The sequence below is a fragment of the Cucurbita maxima genome, unplaced genomic scaffold, assembly GCF_002738345.1.
Source record: "Cucurbita maxima cultivar Rimu unplaced genomic scaffold, Cmax_1.0 Cma_Scf00021, whole genome shotgun sequence".
NCBI lineage: Eukaryota > Viridiplantae > Streptophyta > Magnoliopsida > Cucurbitales > Cucurbitaceae > Cucurbita > Cucurbita maxima.
The window spans coordinates 1,489,564-1,504,627 of NW_019272037.1; the positions used below are offsets into that span (position 1 = coordinate 1,489,564).

The 15,064-nt window shown below is 40.1% G+C and overlaps 4 protein-coding genes across 5 annotated transcripts; 2 read left to right on the forward strand and 2 right to left on the reverse strand.

Moving 5' to 3' along the window:
- The first annotated feature begins 746 nt into the window (after window positions 1–746).
- LOC111495127 (receptor-like protein 51) lies at window positions 747–2,479 on the forward strand. The gene has a single exon (XM_023145011.1). The coding sequence runs from the start codon at window positions 824–826 to the stop codon at window positions 2,171–2,173; it is 1,350 nt and encodes a 449-aa protein (XP_023000779.1). The 5' UTR covers window positions 747–823; the 3' UTR covers window positions 2,174–2,479.
- Window positions 2,480–2,501: 22 nt separating this feature from the next.
- On the reverse strand, window positions 2,502–5,447 carry LOC111495126 (pentatricopeptide repeat-containing protein DOT4, chloroplastic). The gene has a single exon (XM_023145010.1). It carries the CDS (start codon window positions 5,163–5,165, stop codon window positions 2,526–2,528), a length of 2,640 nt encoding a protein of 879 aa, XP_023000778.1. The 5' UTR covers window positions 5,166–5,447; the 3' UTR covers window positions 2,502–2,525.
- A 1,017-nt stretch (window positions 5,448–6,464) lies between these two features.
- On the forward strand, window positions 6,465–10,778 carry LOC111495305 (O-fucosyltransferase 8). Of its 2 annotated transcripts, none has more exons than XM_023145285.1 (10): window positions 6,465–6,838; window positions 7,829–7,918; window positions 8,003–8,102; window positions 8,261–8,331; window positions 8,502–8,590; window positions 8,993–9,113; window positions 9,196–9,339; window positions 9,458–9,792; window positions 9,884–10,124; window positions 10,266–10,778. In XM_023145285.1, the coding sequence occupies exons 2-10, from the start codon at window positions 7,874–7,876 to the stop codon at window positions 10,572–10,574; spliced, it is 1,455 nt and encodes a 484-aa protein (XP_023001053.1). In that variant the 5' UTR covers window positions 6,465–6,838; window positions 7,829–7,873; the 3' UTR covers window positions 10,575–10,778. The 2 variants fall into 2 exon arrangements, with proteins under 2 accessions (XP_023001053.1, XP_023001052.1); XM_023145284.1 differs by lacking the exon at window positions 6,465–6,838 and adding an exon at window positions 6,873–7,577.
- On the reverse strand, window positions 10,774–14,197 carry LOC111495306 (nucleobase-ascorbate transporter 2-like). Its single transcript, XM_023145286.1, has 13 exons — window positions 13,792–14,197; window positions 13,593–13,690; window positions 13,217–13,393; window positions 12,896–12,996; window positions 12,737–12,812; window positions 12,596–12,655; window positions 12,324–12,508; window positions 12,111–12,207; window positions 11,870–12,015; window positions 11,688–11,779; window positions 11,523–11,600; window positions 11,286–11,446; window positions 10,774–11,212 (listed from the first exon to the last, which is right to left on the reverse strand). The coding sequence occupies exons 1-13, from the start codon at window positions 13,880–13,882 to the stop codon at window positions 11,000–11,002; spliced, it is 1,575 nt and encodes a 524-aa protein (XP_023001054.1). The 5' UTR covers window positions 13,883–14,197; the 3' UTR covers window positions 10,774–10,999.
- Between the last annotated feature and the right edge of the window lie 867 nt (window positions 14,198–15,064).

Sequence of the window (15,064 nt, forward strand, 5' to 3'; positions counted from 1 at the left end):
CTCACTCTTTCTAGGCATACCATTAGTTGTCTTTTTAGGGTATTTCCTTTTGAACTTTTCCTTAAAGTTTTGAAACGCGTTTACTAGATAGAGATTTCCACATGCTTATAAAGAATGTTTCGTTCTCATCTCCAATTGATGTGAGATCTCGCTGGCACTTGTTCCTCTCTCCAATCGATGTGGAATCTCACAATCTATCTTCTTTTGAGGCCCAACGTCCTTACTGTCACACTGTTCGGTGTTTGACTTTGATACTATTTGTAATAACTCAAGTGCCTCGAAAGAGGGTAGATTATGAGATAGACGCTAGGCTCCGAAGGAGGTGGACTATGAAATCCCACATTGGTTAGAGAGAAGAACGAAACCTTCTTCAGGATGTGGAAACCTCCCCTACAGACATATCTTAAAACTTTTAGGGGAAGCCGGAATAAAATAACCTAAAAAAAAGACAATATTTCGATTACAAATACAATCTCATAAATAAGGTGTTACAAAAAGAATATCATAAATAACATGTTAGTGGAAAGTTTGATTTGTTTGGTAACGATGATTGGGATGACTGGTATATTTTAATCATCAAACCCATCAAGATCTGATATGAACATTGAAAGCTTCAATATGAAATTGGAAAACTTCTCATCATTTTTCCTTAGTCAGCAGCCAAAATTGTCATCTGGGCATTATGTTAAAATGATCAAGAGCCAGGGTATTTTGGTAATCATGCCAACTGTCCCATTCCAACTCCCAACCTTTGCTCATTAAATTACTCTCAGCTTCAGCTGGCGTCCTTCAGCTCACACTCCCAACGTCTCTCTGACCAACGATGAAACAGCCACTGCAAAAGGCCGTGATTTTCTCGCTTCTCCTCTTAATCTCCACCGCCACCGCCACCGCCGCTACTCCGGCGCCTCCCATTGAAGATCCTCCTACTCCATCTCCGATCTCCGCCCCATCGGACGCACGGCCATTACTGCCACCGACATCGCCGTCGCCATTTTCTTCACCATCATCATCTTCATCTTCCAACTCTCTTGACCCGAAGCAACTTAGAGCTTTGCAATCGCTCAACATCCCCACCTTCAAGGACCCCTGCAAGCGACCCTCACTTCACAACGCCACCGTTTGCGATTCCTCCGCGCCGTTTCGGCACCTCGTGTTCCTCCGCCTGGTCAATTGCTCCGACGACGTCGCTTTGTCATTCACAGCTCTCAAATCCCTTTCAACTCTCAGATCTCTTGAATTTGTTGACTGCCCCATTTCCCCTATTCGCTTCCCTGCCGATCTGGTTGCCTCTCTCCGATCCTTCACTTGCACAAACAGCCTCCGCAAGCTCACCGGCGTCTGGCTTAGCCGTCTCGAGAACCTCACCGATCTCTCTGTTACCAATGTCCCTGTTAATGCCTCGGGTCCTTTCGTTATACTTGGCAACATGAATATCCTCAAATCTGTGACTGTCTCCAATGCGAATCTTACGGGTTACTTTCCGAAGCATTTGAATCGCAACCTTACCCACATTGATTTTTCGGGTAATATGCTCAAGGGAAAGCTACCCACTTCGATTACTCTGCTGGAGAATCTAGAATCTTTGAATCTAGCTTCTAATGCGTTCAATGGCGAGATACCCACTTCAGTTGGGGACCTGATATCGCTTCGGAACTTGTCGTTGGCATCAAATTCACTTTCGGGATCGATCCCGGAATCAATTTCGGCAATTCCTGGATTGGTTCACCTCGATCTGAGCTCAAATCAGTTGAATGGAACAATTCCCAACTTCCTTTCGGAGATGAAGAGCTTAAAGTATCTGAATCTCGAGAACAACCAGTTTCATGGGGTAATGCCTTTCAATGGATCTTTCTTGAAAAGGCTGGAAATTTTTAGGATAAAGGGGAATAGCAACCTTTGCTACAACCATTCGATTCTATCATCCAAACTGAAGCTGGGGATAGCTCCTTGTGATAGACATGGGCTTCCATTGTCGCCCCCGCCAGCTAAGGACGATTCGTCGGCTGATGAAAACAGCGACTACGATGACAGTGATGGAGATGATTCTAGCACCCGCCACAAGGAGTCTCATAATGGCCCCAATAAAGTCGTGCTTGGAGTCGCAATTGGGCTGTCTTCCATAATTTTTCTCATCATTTTCCTGGTTTGTATGTCCAAGTGTTGTCGTTGAGAGTGAAGATCGATCGGCTTTACTTCTAGAGTAGAATTATTTGGTTCTTTCTTCTTCTTCTTCTGTTCTTGGTAGAATAATTAGTAAAGAAACCATGATAGGCATAGGCATTGTAAATGTAGTGGCAGGACAATTTGGTTGTCGTTTGTTCTTTTTGGTGGATAGTTCCAATTATTATTTGAGTACGGCATGTTTTGATGTGTTCATTTTGAGTGTTATCAACATCGTTTCAAGCTTTTCCTTTTGTTTTTTCTATTATGACACGATTTGCTATTGCCTCAATAAAATCTCATTATGTTCAGTGTCTCAACTTTGTTACTCTCCCTGTCTCAAACTGGCTTCTTCCTTTTATTCACCGGTAACCTCTACAAGAACAATATCCATCCTTGAAATGATGAAAACGACTAGAATCTCTCAAAACGATCTCCCTCTTGGTGTCTTTCGACATGAACCTGGCCATCTCGTGACAGTCGCCGCAAACCCGGAGATTTTTAGTCACCCGTATTGTCTTGCCGGGTGGGAGATTCAGCATTCCAAAGGCCATTGCTAACTTCTCACTGTGTCCACAGAGGGCAACTTCCTTCTCCCTTTCATCTGCATTTAACAAAGCATACCTTGTTTTTGGAGAGTAACCTTCTTCCTTCATCTTGCTTCTTAGTCTTGTCAGAAGTAGCTCTATCTTCTTGGCTTGGGGTTTGGAGCAATCTCCAGCAACAAAGATGTTCACCTTGCCCTTGATCTCTATCCAACTGCAGCCTGGATTCTTCTTCAAACCGTGTCGTCCAATCCTCGTCCTTAACTTTTGAACTTCTTCCCACTTCTCTGCCTCTGCATAGATGTTAGCCATAAGTACATAATAGCCTGTGTTTTCTGGTTCCAGTTCAAAGATTCGTTCTGCAACTTTTTCTGCTAGTTTGACATCATGGTGTATCCTGCATCCGCACAACAATGCACCCCAAATTGTGGCGTCTGGTTTGATCGGCATCGTTTCGATGAATTTATGCGCTCTCGCCAGATTCCCCGTTCGGGCAAGAAGATCCACCATACATGCATAGTGCTCCAGTTTGGGTTCAATCTGACATTCTTTCTTCATAATAGTGAAAAAGTTCCATCCTTCATCAAGCAGTCCAGAATGGCTGCAGGCATAAAGTATTGAAATGAAGGATACTTCATCGGGCTCAATCCCAGCTATTCTCATCTGGTTGAAGGCATTGACAGCTTCACTACCATAGCCATGCATCCCATATCCAGCTATCATCACTGTCCATGAGACAAGGTCCTTGTTGAGAATCATATCGAAGAGCGACCGGGCAAGGACTAATAGCCCGCACTTGACATACATATCGACAAGTGCATTAGCAACAAATTTGTCCCTTGAGTATCCATTTCTTAATGCATATCCATGGATTTCTCTACCCTTATCCAACGCTGCAAGGCTTGCACAGGCTGGAAGGATGCATGCCACTGTCGTGCCATCGGGCTTCGATTCTCTTTGCATCTCTGCAAACAAGCTCAGAGCTTCATTCGGAAGACGATTCTTTGAGTAACCTCCGATCATAGTATTCCATGAAATAACATCCTTCCTTTTCACGTGAGAAAATACATCAGCTGCGTCCTTCATGCTGCCGCACTTGGCATACATGTCCATAAGAGCATTACTGACAAACGAGTTAGTTTCCAAGTTGTTTTCTTTGATGTAGTTGTGTAAACTCTTCCCACTGTTCAAGTTGCCATTAATAGCACAAGCATGAAGAATGCTTGCAACAGCATACACATCCGGGAGCACGCCTCTGCTTTTCATTTCGTTAAACAACTCAATCGCGCCATCGGACAGACCTTCACGAACATAGCCTGCAATCATCGAAGTCCAAGATACAACAGTTTTCTCATCCATTCTCTCAAACACTCGAATGGCACTGTTCAAATCCCCACATTTTGAGTACATGTCCAGTAAAGTGTTATTGAACATAACATCTCTGTCAAGAGCAGCAGCAGCCTTTATTGAATAAGAATGGAGTGTCTTGCCCAACGAAAGAGTACCCATATTTGCACAAGCTACAAGAACATTGACCATTGTAGCCAAATCAACATCAACACTGAAAACTAACATCCTTAAGAAAATCTCAATTCCTCTGTCTTCTAAACCATTCTTAACATAGCCACTGATCATAGAGTTCCATGAAATGACATCTCGGTCACTCATTTCATCGAACAGCTTCCGTGCACTTCTAACCTTTCTACCCACGAAGTAGAACGAAATTAGTGAATTAACGACTGCATTGTAAGAAGTAAAACCCAACTTGCAGATCAACCCATGAACCTGCCTACCCTCTTCCACACGTACAACTGCTGCGAAACATTTCAGAACACTGGAAAATGTGTAAGAATTAGGGTTTATCCCCAATTCCAGCATTCGCTTAAACAAATTTATACTCTCTCCATAGTTACCACTTCCGGAATACTCACTGATCATAAGGTTCCAGAGGAAAACCTTCTTTTCAGAGAGTTTATCAAAAATCATCCTACCTTCTCTAAGATCCCCGCATTTCACATACATAAAAACTAGTTTCGCCCCTAAGATTCCATCTATTACAACTTCATTAGATTCAATTATTGAATGAACCCTTCTTCCATCTCGTATAGATTTTTGTTCAGCACATAGCTGCAAGATGATGCAATAAGTATCCAAATCAAGGTTGGAATTTTGGGAGCTGCAAAGAAGCTCTATCGCATTTTTGAGATCACCCACTTCACAAAACTTGACAATTTTGCGGGAATTATTCAGTTCAGCATCGATGTAGTTTTTCGCTTCCAATGCTGCGGGGGTGTAGCTCTCTGTAGAAGCATAGGCCGAATTCGAGAAGGAAGATTGCGAATTGGGTTTGACAAAGGCTGAAGATTGCCGGAATTTCAAGTTCACTAAACCACGATGGTCGTACCCTGCCGAAGATAACCAGAAGGTTGGAGGGGCTTTTGCTACCAGTAAGAACATAGCTTTCGCCGAGAAGTCCCAGCAAGAAACAGCGAAAATGGTAACGAATTTCTTCTAATAAAGAAAGAAAATAGAGAGCAACAATAGGGCGAAATGAAAGGGAAGAATGAATGATGAGACGGACACGTGGGAGCACAAGCTTGAGAGGCACCTGAAGCAGCTGTAACACTACATACCTAGTAGATATTGTCGGTTTGACATGTTACTTATAACCATTAGCCTCACGATTTTAAAATGTATCTGTCAGGGAGATGTTTCTACACTATTGTAAATACTATTTTGTTCTCTATTTAACTCACGTGGGATCTCACAATCTATCATTTGGAGACCTAACGTCCTCACTAGCACACGGTGCTTGATAAGTTGAGGGCCCATTTCTTCTTCCCCTTGAAGCTCCCGCTTTGATATCAAAAACCCGTCTTGAATTTTGCAAATCCATTATGAAAACATACCGAACAGCTCAAACCTATCCATGGCCACTGCTGAAAAATCACCACAGACCAGGTAGCTCTTCTTGCTCTCAAAGCCCACATCACAAGCGACCCCAATGGCATAATTACAAACAATAGGTCTGAAACTACCTCAGCCTGTAACTGGGTTGGCATAATTTGTAGTATAAATCACAGCCGAGTGACGAGCTTAAATTTTTCTTACATGGGTTTGCATATATGGCTCTGTGACGGACACTCTTCGTTAAACTCAAGTCTTGTTTCTTAAATCACGTTTCCTTTGCAATGCAGTGTTGGGGTTGGATGGGATTGTTTCCAGAAGAGGTAAAGCATTCTGTTAATGGAAACATTGACAAGGTAGAAAGAAGGCTAGAGATGAAATGATTTGTACTACTAGAGAAATGAGGGTACCCAAATCATATCCTCCCTAAATGACCGATGTGCAGATTCAATCACCAATCTTTTAGCTATTCAGAGTGAATGTCTTGCATCCATTGTATTGTTGGCCTTGTCGTTGACGTGGACAGTATGATCATCAGAGAAGAGGCCGAGTATCAAACATGTTCTTGGCCCTCTCAACAAAATCAAGACGAGAATTGGGCAGTCCCAAGTCCATAAATCTTGAATGTATGAATAAAAGAGAGTTTGGTTTGGAATGCCCTTTTGAAATAGTACTTTAAATAAGACTGTTTGCTCATTTGATGGAAAAATCACAAATTTAATACCACATACACTTCAAAATTTAAGGACCACATATGATTAAACTCGTAATTTAACTAAGGTATAATTTTCATTAAATTAAAACTTTAATCCCTGATTCTTGCCATTTCATTTCGTTCTTCAGATTGGGTTTGGATCCTCCTCTTCTATAATCTATATCAGCCACCAGCGTGGATCTCTGATTCATTTTGGGGTTGGCGTATAAGAATCATTTAGGCCATGCGATTGGAAAATTTCATCATACGATCATATATAGAAGGACAAATCTTCCAAAAAAGTCAAGGTAGTTGTACCAACGGTTCTGTGAAATTTTTGGGTGATAAGATTTACTGGACCCGCCAATTCCAACATTCACCCTCTTCTTCTTCTTCCTCGTTCTCCCAAGTTCAGTTAAGGCTCTATTGTTCAATAATGTGGGAACCCAGAAAGGGAGTAGCTCTGAAGCAGACGTTGAGCCCTGGTTGGTAGCCTGTAACTGTTCGCAAGTATTTCTTGGTGTTCAAGGTTAGTCTGAAAGTGTTATTCGGCCTTTAATATTTTGCTTTTATTGCACTCATCTATTCTCACCGGACTTTTCAGCTTTCCTTTCCTTTTGTTCCTAACGTGTATGCATACCTTCTTGTTTAACAATTTTCTTTGTTTACCAAACTTGCATTTTTGTTAGATCACTTCTGTCTTTGTGTTGGTGGGTTGTTTTCTGAGAAAGACAGACAGAGAGAATCTGTAAGAAAAAGAGAATGTGAATGCAGGCCTTCATAGTTTATGGTTACATGTTTTTTTGTTATATGGTTCCTTAAAACACCAAAGTTTCTGTATAGTGCAAGGAAGGATAGATGTTTGAGAGATAAAAATGGGGAAGCAAGGGGTCTCCAGAAGCTTGCGCCCTGAGTCTCAGAGTGATGGAATGTCATTAGGAATGAAAGATTATCAGATTAGATGTTGTTCAGAAAACTTTTGTGGGAATAATCCTTCTATAGGGAGGAGGCTTTCAGGGGAAGATGTGAACTCAGGTTTGAAAACCGTATCAGTTCATGGATTGAAACATGATGTTTCCAAAATTAGTGCTTCTAAGGGATCCTATGGGAGCAAAAGAAATGTTTGGCTTCAAAAGCATGTGAGGTCAATTTTGTTTATGATTGGGGTGATTGGCTTTGTTTTTTTGGTTGATTCCTTAACAGTATCCCTTGTCAATTTGATTATTCGCCGGAACACTTCACCTGCCAGAAAATCAAGTGGTATCAAGGTAAAATGTAGGAATGTTTCTAGATTTAATTGGGTTGGTAGTAGCTTTTTAAATATGGCGTTGATACGTATCCTTATATGCTTGGATCCTTCATACTCTCTCCCCATGATTTTAGTAAAAGTTTAGATAAGATCCATCAGTACTGACTTAGTAGAATGCTTAAATTCTATGGATAGAGATGGTCAGTGGATATTACAATGTTCTTAACATTAATGCTCTAGTGATGAGATTTTCATTTTTGTTGACTCAAGGATGATAATGGTCCCAATGTTCACAAAGAAAAATCTCCAATCCAGATGTATGACCGCCTTGTACATTTGGCCTCTGTTTCTCTTGCAAAGGTTTGCTCCTTGACTCTTCACATACTGTAAATGTTGTCATTTTTCTGATGAAATCTTACAAAGTTGAGACTGTTCTGCTTTCAGCTTGAGTTTAAACCAGAGAAATCAAGCTTGTGGAAGGAGCCATATCTTCAGGCCTCTGGATGGGTACCCTGTGCAGACGGAAGCGTTGTATCCGATTTAGGTACCCGATCAGACATTTAACTCTTCGACGTTTATAAAACCCTTATAATTTTTGCTCAGATAATTGCTAATCGCTGCTGCAGACACAATGAGTATACTAGAGTTTAGTGCATGATTACTTTATCATGTGACTGACACTCAGTTGTAATCTTGGAGCAGGGAAGTTTGATAAGACTAATGGTTACATAGTTGTCAGTGCAAATGGTGGTCTTAATCAACAACGAGTTGCTGTAAGTGTTTGCATCTTCCATGTCACTATTATCCTTATTAGATTGTTGGAGAGTTCTATGTTCTACCTGCATATCAGCGCATCCAAACGCCTATAGATGATGAAATACTACAGTTTAGTGCCTATAGATGATGTTCTCTTAGTCTTCACGTGGGCTTACAACTCTTGCAGATCTGCAATGCTGTTGCACTGGCATCTCTTCTTAATGCAACTCTCGTAATTCCAAGATTTCTCTACAGCAATGTATGGAAGGATCCAAGGTCTGAGGTCTTTCTGAATCCATACCATTCTACTATTTTTTTTTTAGTTCAACCATATGCGGGGTGGGAGATTCAAACCTCTACCTCTTGGTCGAGGGTACATATTTTGCTAGTCTAACTTTGTCACTTATAACCATTCTCGACTGATGTGGCTATGTAGGAATGATGAAGTGGCACCTTCCTTTCATTTATGCATTGTTGGTTGACTTGAGAACATTTAATTTACTATAATTTCACGCAGATGAAATTTATGGTCATTCAACTATATAAAATAACAATCACCATTCAACTATAGAAGCATTTCCAAAACTGAATCATTGTTCTTGTTTAATTTTTCACATTAATGTTCGACTTCTGGCCATGGCAAGCATTTGTGATTTTATGCTTTTAATGAGAATGCAGCCAGTTTGGTGACATATACCAAGAAGATTACTTTATGAATACTCTTCAAGATGATGTACATATTGTCAAGGAACTCCCTTCTTTCTTAAAGTCTGTAGATCTAGAAGCAATTGGTATTCAGGTACGTTATAAATAAGTGTAAATACTTCATATAACAACTTCTACTCCGGAAACAAGTTAGTAACTCCTGGTCTTTTTTTCAGATCACTGATGCAGATATTGCAAAAGAGGCAAAGCCCACTGATTATATTAGAACCGTTCTCCCTCTCCTTTCGCAGAATGGAGTCGTTCACTTCCTTGGCTTCGGAAATCGACTTGGCTTTGATCCCATACCCTTCAACCTTCAGGTTGTAAGCCAAATATAACAGGACAAACATTATTGCTATTAGGATTTAGCTTGGTATCAACATGAGTCTGAAGTGTAGGTATTTCTTAATGATTTGCTGCAACTTTTTCACATTGCAGAAATTAAGATGTAAATGCAACTTCCATGCTCTGAAGTTCACACATAAAATCCAACAAGTTGGTTCTTTATTGGTCAAAAGGATCAGAAAGTACGAAGCCGCCAAGAGTATGTTAGATAAACACCTGCTAGGGAACTTCATAGACTATGTGGCATCCAAAGAGGACAAAGTTGTTGGAGGTCCAGTGAAGTATCTTGCTTTACATTTGAGATTTGAAGTGGATATGGTTGCATACTCCCTCTGTGACTTTGGAGGTGGAGAAGATGAGAAGAAGGAGCTTCAAGCTTACAGAGAAATCCATTTTCCTTTACTGATCGAGCGTTTGAAGAAGTCAAGGTACTTCAATGGAGTTCTTTTCTTTTTTTCAGACAGTATGAGCTTATGTTAGTAGATGCTGATCACTTCGGGATTACGAATTGGTATGCAGGACAATTCCTTCAACAGAGTTGAGAATGTCAGGGAGATGCCCATTGACACCAGAAGAAGCAGCACTTGTTCTAGCCGGCCTTGGGTTCAAACATAGAACTTATATCTATTTGGCTGGATCTCATATATATGGTGGAAATTCCCGGATGCGAACCTTCACCAACCTCTATCCTAACTTAGTCACGAAGGAAACACTTCTTACTCCCAGTGAGCTTGCACCATTTCAAAACTTCTCTTCTCAGGTATAACATTGAAGAGCATGCATGTGACAATTATCTCTCTCTCAGTAATTTCAAATGCATATTCTCTGGGAACCAAGCACTTCGGAAAATGTAGTTATATTTCCTGTTTGTCAATTCATTAGACTGAATGCCTGTATATAGCTTGCAGCGTTGGATTTTATTGCCTGTGCGAGTGCTGATGTCTTTGCCATGACCGACTCTGGAAGCCAACTATCATCTCTGGTGTCAGGATTTCGAACTTACCATGGAGGTGGCAATGCTCCTACTTTAAGACCAAACAAGAAAAGGTTAGCAGCAATCTTGTCCGAGAATAAGACCATAGGTTGGAAAACTTTTGGAGATAGAGTTAGTAAGATGATTGAGGAAGGTCTACGATCCCGGACCAGAGGGTTTGGTAGAAGCATCTATCGTCATCCGATGTGCCCAGAATGCATGTGCAAATCCCACTAGTGTTCTATAATCTGGCTTGCACATAAATGTATACTTAGCTGCCTTGGATGGAAATTTACATATATCTTCCCCTCCATTCCGGCAGGCAATATTCAAATTCATTTGTTCATTCTTTTTCCGTGTTAGTATATAATCTGCTGCAATTGACTGATTATGTTCGTCCATTATAATAGTTCATTAATGAGAGAAGAACTGCTTGTAAAAGAACCATTCCCCCCTTTCTGATTCTGCCTTCTTTCAAAGAACCAATTCTTTTAGGTACAAAAAAGATCATTAAATAAAAAAAAAACAGACAATACAGCTCTCTTCTCTCAAGACTGGTGGAGTCCAGTCTCTGTTCAAAGAATCGTCTCAACCTGGGAATGATACTTTTTTTCTCTGTACGCAAGCAAACCTTTGTTGTCTCCTCTGTTTCTTCCTTCTATTCAAGATGGAGGGAAGAATTGGTTTAGGTTAAAAGGAAGAGTGTAAAACTCTTCATTCCTGCCGTCTCCCTTGAACGTTCTGAACTTAACCCACCATGGCATTCCCCTGTCTCTAGCACTGTCTTTGTAGTCTAGTGTGTTATCCAAGAAAACCGCAACTATGAGTGCTACTGTTGGTGGAGAGAAGAATATGGTGTTTAGGAAGTCATTGAACTGCACATTAAAACAAGAACTCGCGTTAGTTCATCATGTTCATAGAGAAAATTAAGTGAAAACAGAAACTCACCCATCCAGCGTTTGTGTGAGCAGGGCCATGGAAGGCCTTTGCGGTGTACTCCCTAAAATAATCAGGCACAGACAAACCCAAGAACAATGCCACACCAGTAATGAAGAGATTCCTCATTGAATTCATGTTGGTAAATTGCAAAAATGACAACCCCACAGAGGCTGAGAAAAGAGCTAAATTTGTTAACATTCCATTTCCAGAGAATGCAAAATGTGAATTTATGCAAAATCTACTCACCAACAAGACCAAACAAGACACAATATACAGCTGCAAATATAGTGAAGGGTATTGAAGCAAACAATGCTCCAAATTTCCCTGCAGAAATCAGCAGTCATATGATAAAACTTGAACAAGATAAGATGTTCATCATTTAGTTTACTACCATAACTAATTTCTGCTCACCTAGAATTGAGAAGAATATCATAAATCCAGCTGAAATCTGGATAACCCTGCGGCTACCAACACGCGTGCTTCCAAGCAGACCTACATTTTCTCTGTATTTACATTGTAAGTCGGAAAACTTGCATAGATACATACAATCTCAATGACACAATGCAACGAGAAGTGAAAACAAAAAAACATACATTGAGACAGTTGATCCAGACAATGTTCCAAACAGACCACTCAGAAGAATCCCGATTCCCTGCCAACCGATTCCTCGACTCAGAACATGAGCTGGAGGTGGGGTTGCACTCGCTAAACGTGAAGCTGCCTTAAAGGCTCCAGTTGACTGTTAATAAATGATTATAAGTTTTCCATATGACTCTTTCAAGTACAGAGCAAGAATTAGAATATAGTGCTAGAGTAGAAGAATATAGTAAGTACCTCAATCAAAGATACCAGAACTGCAGCCATCATCCCAAAAGCATGGCCAGCATCGAAGGTTGGAGCACCCCATTGAAGAGGGTATGGTATCTTAATCCTGAATGATGAAGGAGGCAATGTTGGGGAAGAGGGGTTAAGTTTTTTTTTTTTTTTTTTTTTTTTCTCTTTTTATATCAGCACAAAGTAAAAGCGAGGTCAGGTTTAGATAACAACCATGGAGCAGATGAAATGAGGTTGGCCCTGTCAGTTCGACAATTGATTTGAGTTAATTCTGGTCGATGTTTGTATGCACCACTGGCTGTCAAGAGGTGTGCATATGCCCATATCACAGTAACAGATATAAGAAGAGCAAAGCGTTCAAGTATTGGCAGTTGCCTTACATGAAAACCTTTGAGATACTGCAAAAGAAGTAAATTGTATAGATTTTTAAAAATGGTGCCTGACTTTTGTTATTGTTTTGCAGTAGCAAGATAATAAGCCATCACCTGTGAGAGAGCTATAAAGAGTATAAGCATGGGAACGCCAATTTCCACACATCTTCCAACCTGGTTAAGTTTCAACGGTCAGATGAATGGAAAAACCAAAAAACAAAAATTTGAAAACACAGGGACCTCTCGTAAGTATACCACTGGGAAGCCTCTGTCAAACATACCAAAGCCTACTAGTGCAATCACAGGGACCATTCCAAGAGGACTGAAGAACCTGAAACGGATGATGAACTTCCTTCCATCAACATTTAGTGTGAAATAGATTTAGTGATGTCTTGATTCTTAAGGAAGTTCTACCTGGAGCAGATAGCCCACAATTGACTGTATCCCAAAATGATCTGTATACTTGATGATACAATTAGAGCTCCCTGAACTGCTCTCATTGTGCTCAGAAATCTCTGTGGAAGTTTAATTCATGCATTAAAAGTGATCTTATGTTTAATTCATTATATAAAGAAAAAGACAACCATGTTGACTCTTTGGACATTGATTGAGTTGGATGTATGGACAAAATCTTACAGTTCATAATGCATCCATAAAGACAATCGATTTGTCCACACGTTTGGAGACAAATGGAAAAGTAAAAAGAAAAAGAAAATACTGAATTGGGTTACTGACCAAATGGGGGTCCTCGATTCTTGATAAAGATGAGTCGTGAATGATGGAAATAATCGGAACCATAAAGGCATAAGAACCTCCGATAACAGTCGGCAATCTTGTTCCAAACAGAGTCTGTAGAAGCGTATTGATCCCTTCAACAAAAAGTAGAGTCTGTACCACCCTCACTTTATCACCCTATATCAGAGTTTCAACCCCCATGTTAAAAAAACACAAGCAGAAAAGCATGTTGAGATGAAAAAGTTTTGAGATTATTTTCTTTTGTCTGTATTTTGAAGCTAGAGAATCTGTCATGATTGAAACTCAGCAGCCTTCATGTAGAAACTGAAAATAGGAAGACAAAGTTGAAAATGAAGGAGTTGGAAATGTTTCTCACATCATCGCCTCCCATCAAAGGAACAAGGAAAGAAGGGATCATGACAGCAGTACCCAACGCCAGAATGTAGTGCTGAAAGCCCAAAGCTATGGCTTCCCCTGTTTTGAAAACATAAGCAAACAACAACAATTACAAGCTCAGAAGAAGAAAAACATCAATGAGTTGGTATAGTTGTGTGCATTTGGAAAATGAGCATTACCCCAAGATGGATTAGAATCGATACAGTACTCCAAGCCCTGAAGTTGATCCATTGGTGGATGGCTAATCTCCTCTGGTTTCGGAGCTTCCATTACTCACAAACGCCCAGTGAGCGAAAATCCCAAATGGGATTGTGGTAAAATAAGCAAAACAGAGAAACAAACAAACAAACAAATGAAGCAAGCCAATCTCTGTGTCTCTCTCTGTCTCTGTTTCACAAGAGAACTTGTAGAAAAACAGAGTGAGAGGAGAAGAGAACACAGAATGAGAAAAGGAGAAATGGAAAAGAAAAAGTGGGAGTGATATCAAAAAGTTACAGAGGTGAGGATTGAATGCGGAGAGAGAGAGAGAGAGAGAGGCAGTGAGTTGCTCGCCGCGCATGACCAAGCGGCTTTTGTGGCTTTAGTGTTCTTGGCCCTCTTCAGTCTTCACCTCATTTTTGGCACTTCCCAAACTACCCTCACAAGAACTGCCAAACCCAAATGTAACCGTTGCCCATTCAGCCTCCTCCTTCACCTTCCTTATAATAATAAAAGGACAGCTAAAAACAAAATTTATGCTTGTTCATGTCTTTTCTCTATGTTTTTTCTCTAAAATTCATGTCTTACTAAAATAAAAATACAAGCTAAAAACAAAAGTTATGTCTTTTCTTAGTTAGATAAATTTATATTAAATAAAATCTTAAAATCTTAAATTTTATGTCTACTTGATCCACAAAATTTAAATTTTTTTGATAAATACTTAGTTTTAAAAATTTGTAACCATAATAGATACTAAAAATCATGTGGTCAAGGGTATCTTTGAACCTGCATTCATCTTTGGCTCTCTTTTTCCCACTTTTGTTGTGTGCATGATTAGGATGATTGGGACAAAGGTGAATATAAAGTGTAAGATTTTTAAGTATAGAAATTGGGTTATAATATGCACAACATTACAACTCTAATCTTACTTTATTTACTAGAGTGTGACCTAACATTAAACAAAACTTCCTTTGGACCATCATAATTTCCTAAGTTGTAGGGTGGATAATTACCTAATACAAACGAAGGTCTTTGAGTTGTGCGGTCAAAATGGATCTTGAGTTTAGCCTTCTAGTTCTAGAGAGTTTGTAGAGCTCATAGACATCTTGTGATGCCTCTATCTACGGTCGCTTGATTTGGAGATATTGTCCTATTTGGATTTTATTGTATTGAACGTGAGAGAAAGCCTCGACTCTAAACCCTAAACCTTAAAAAATAATATTAGAGAAGAAGTAGAAAATAAGTAAATGAGGC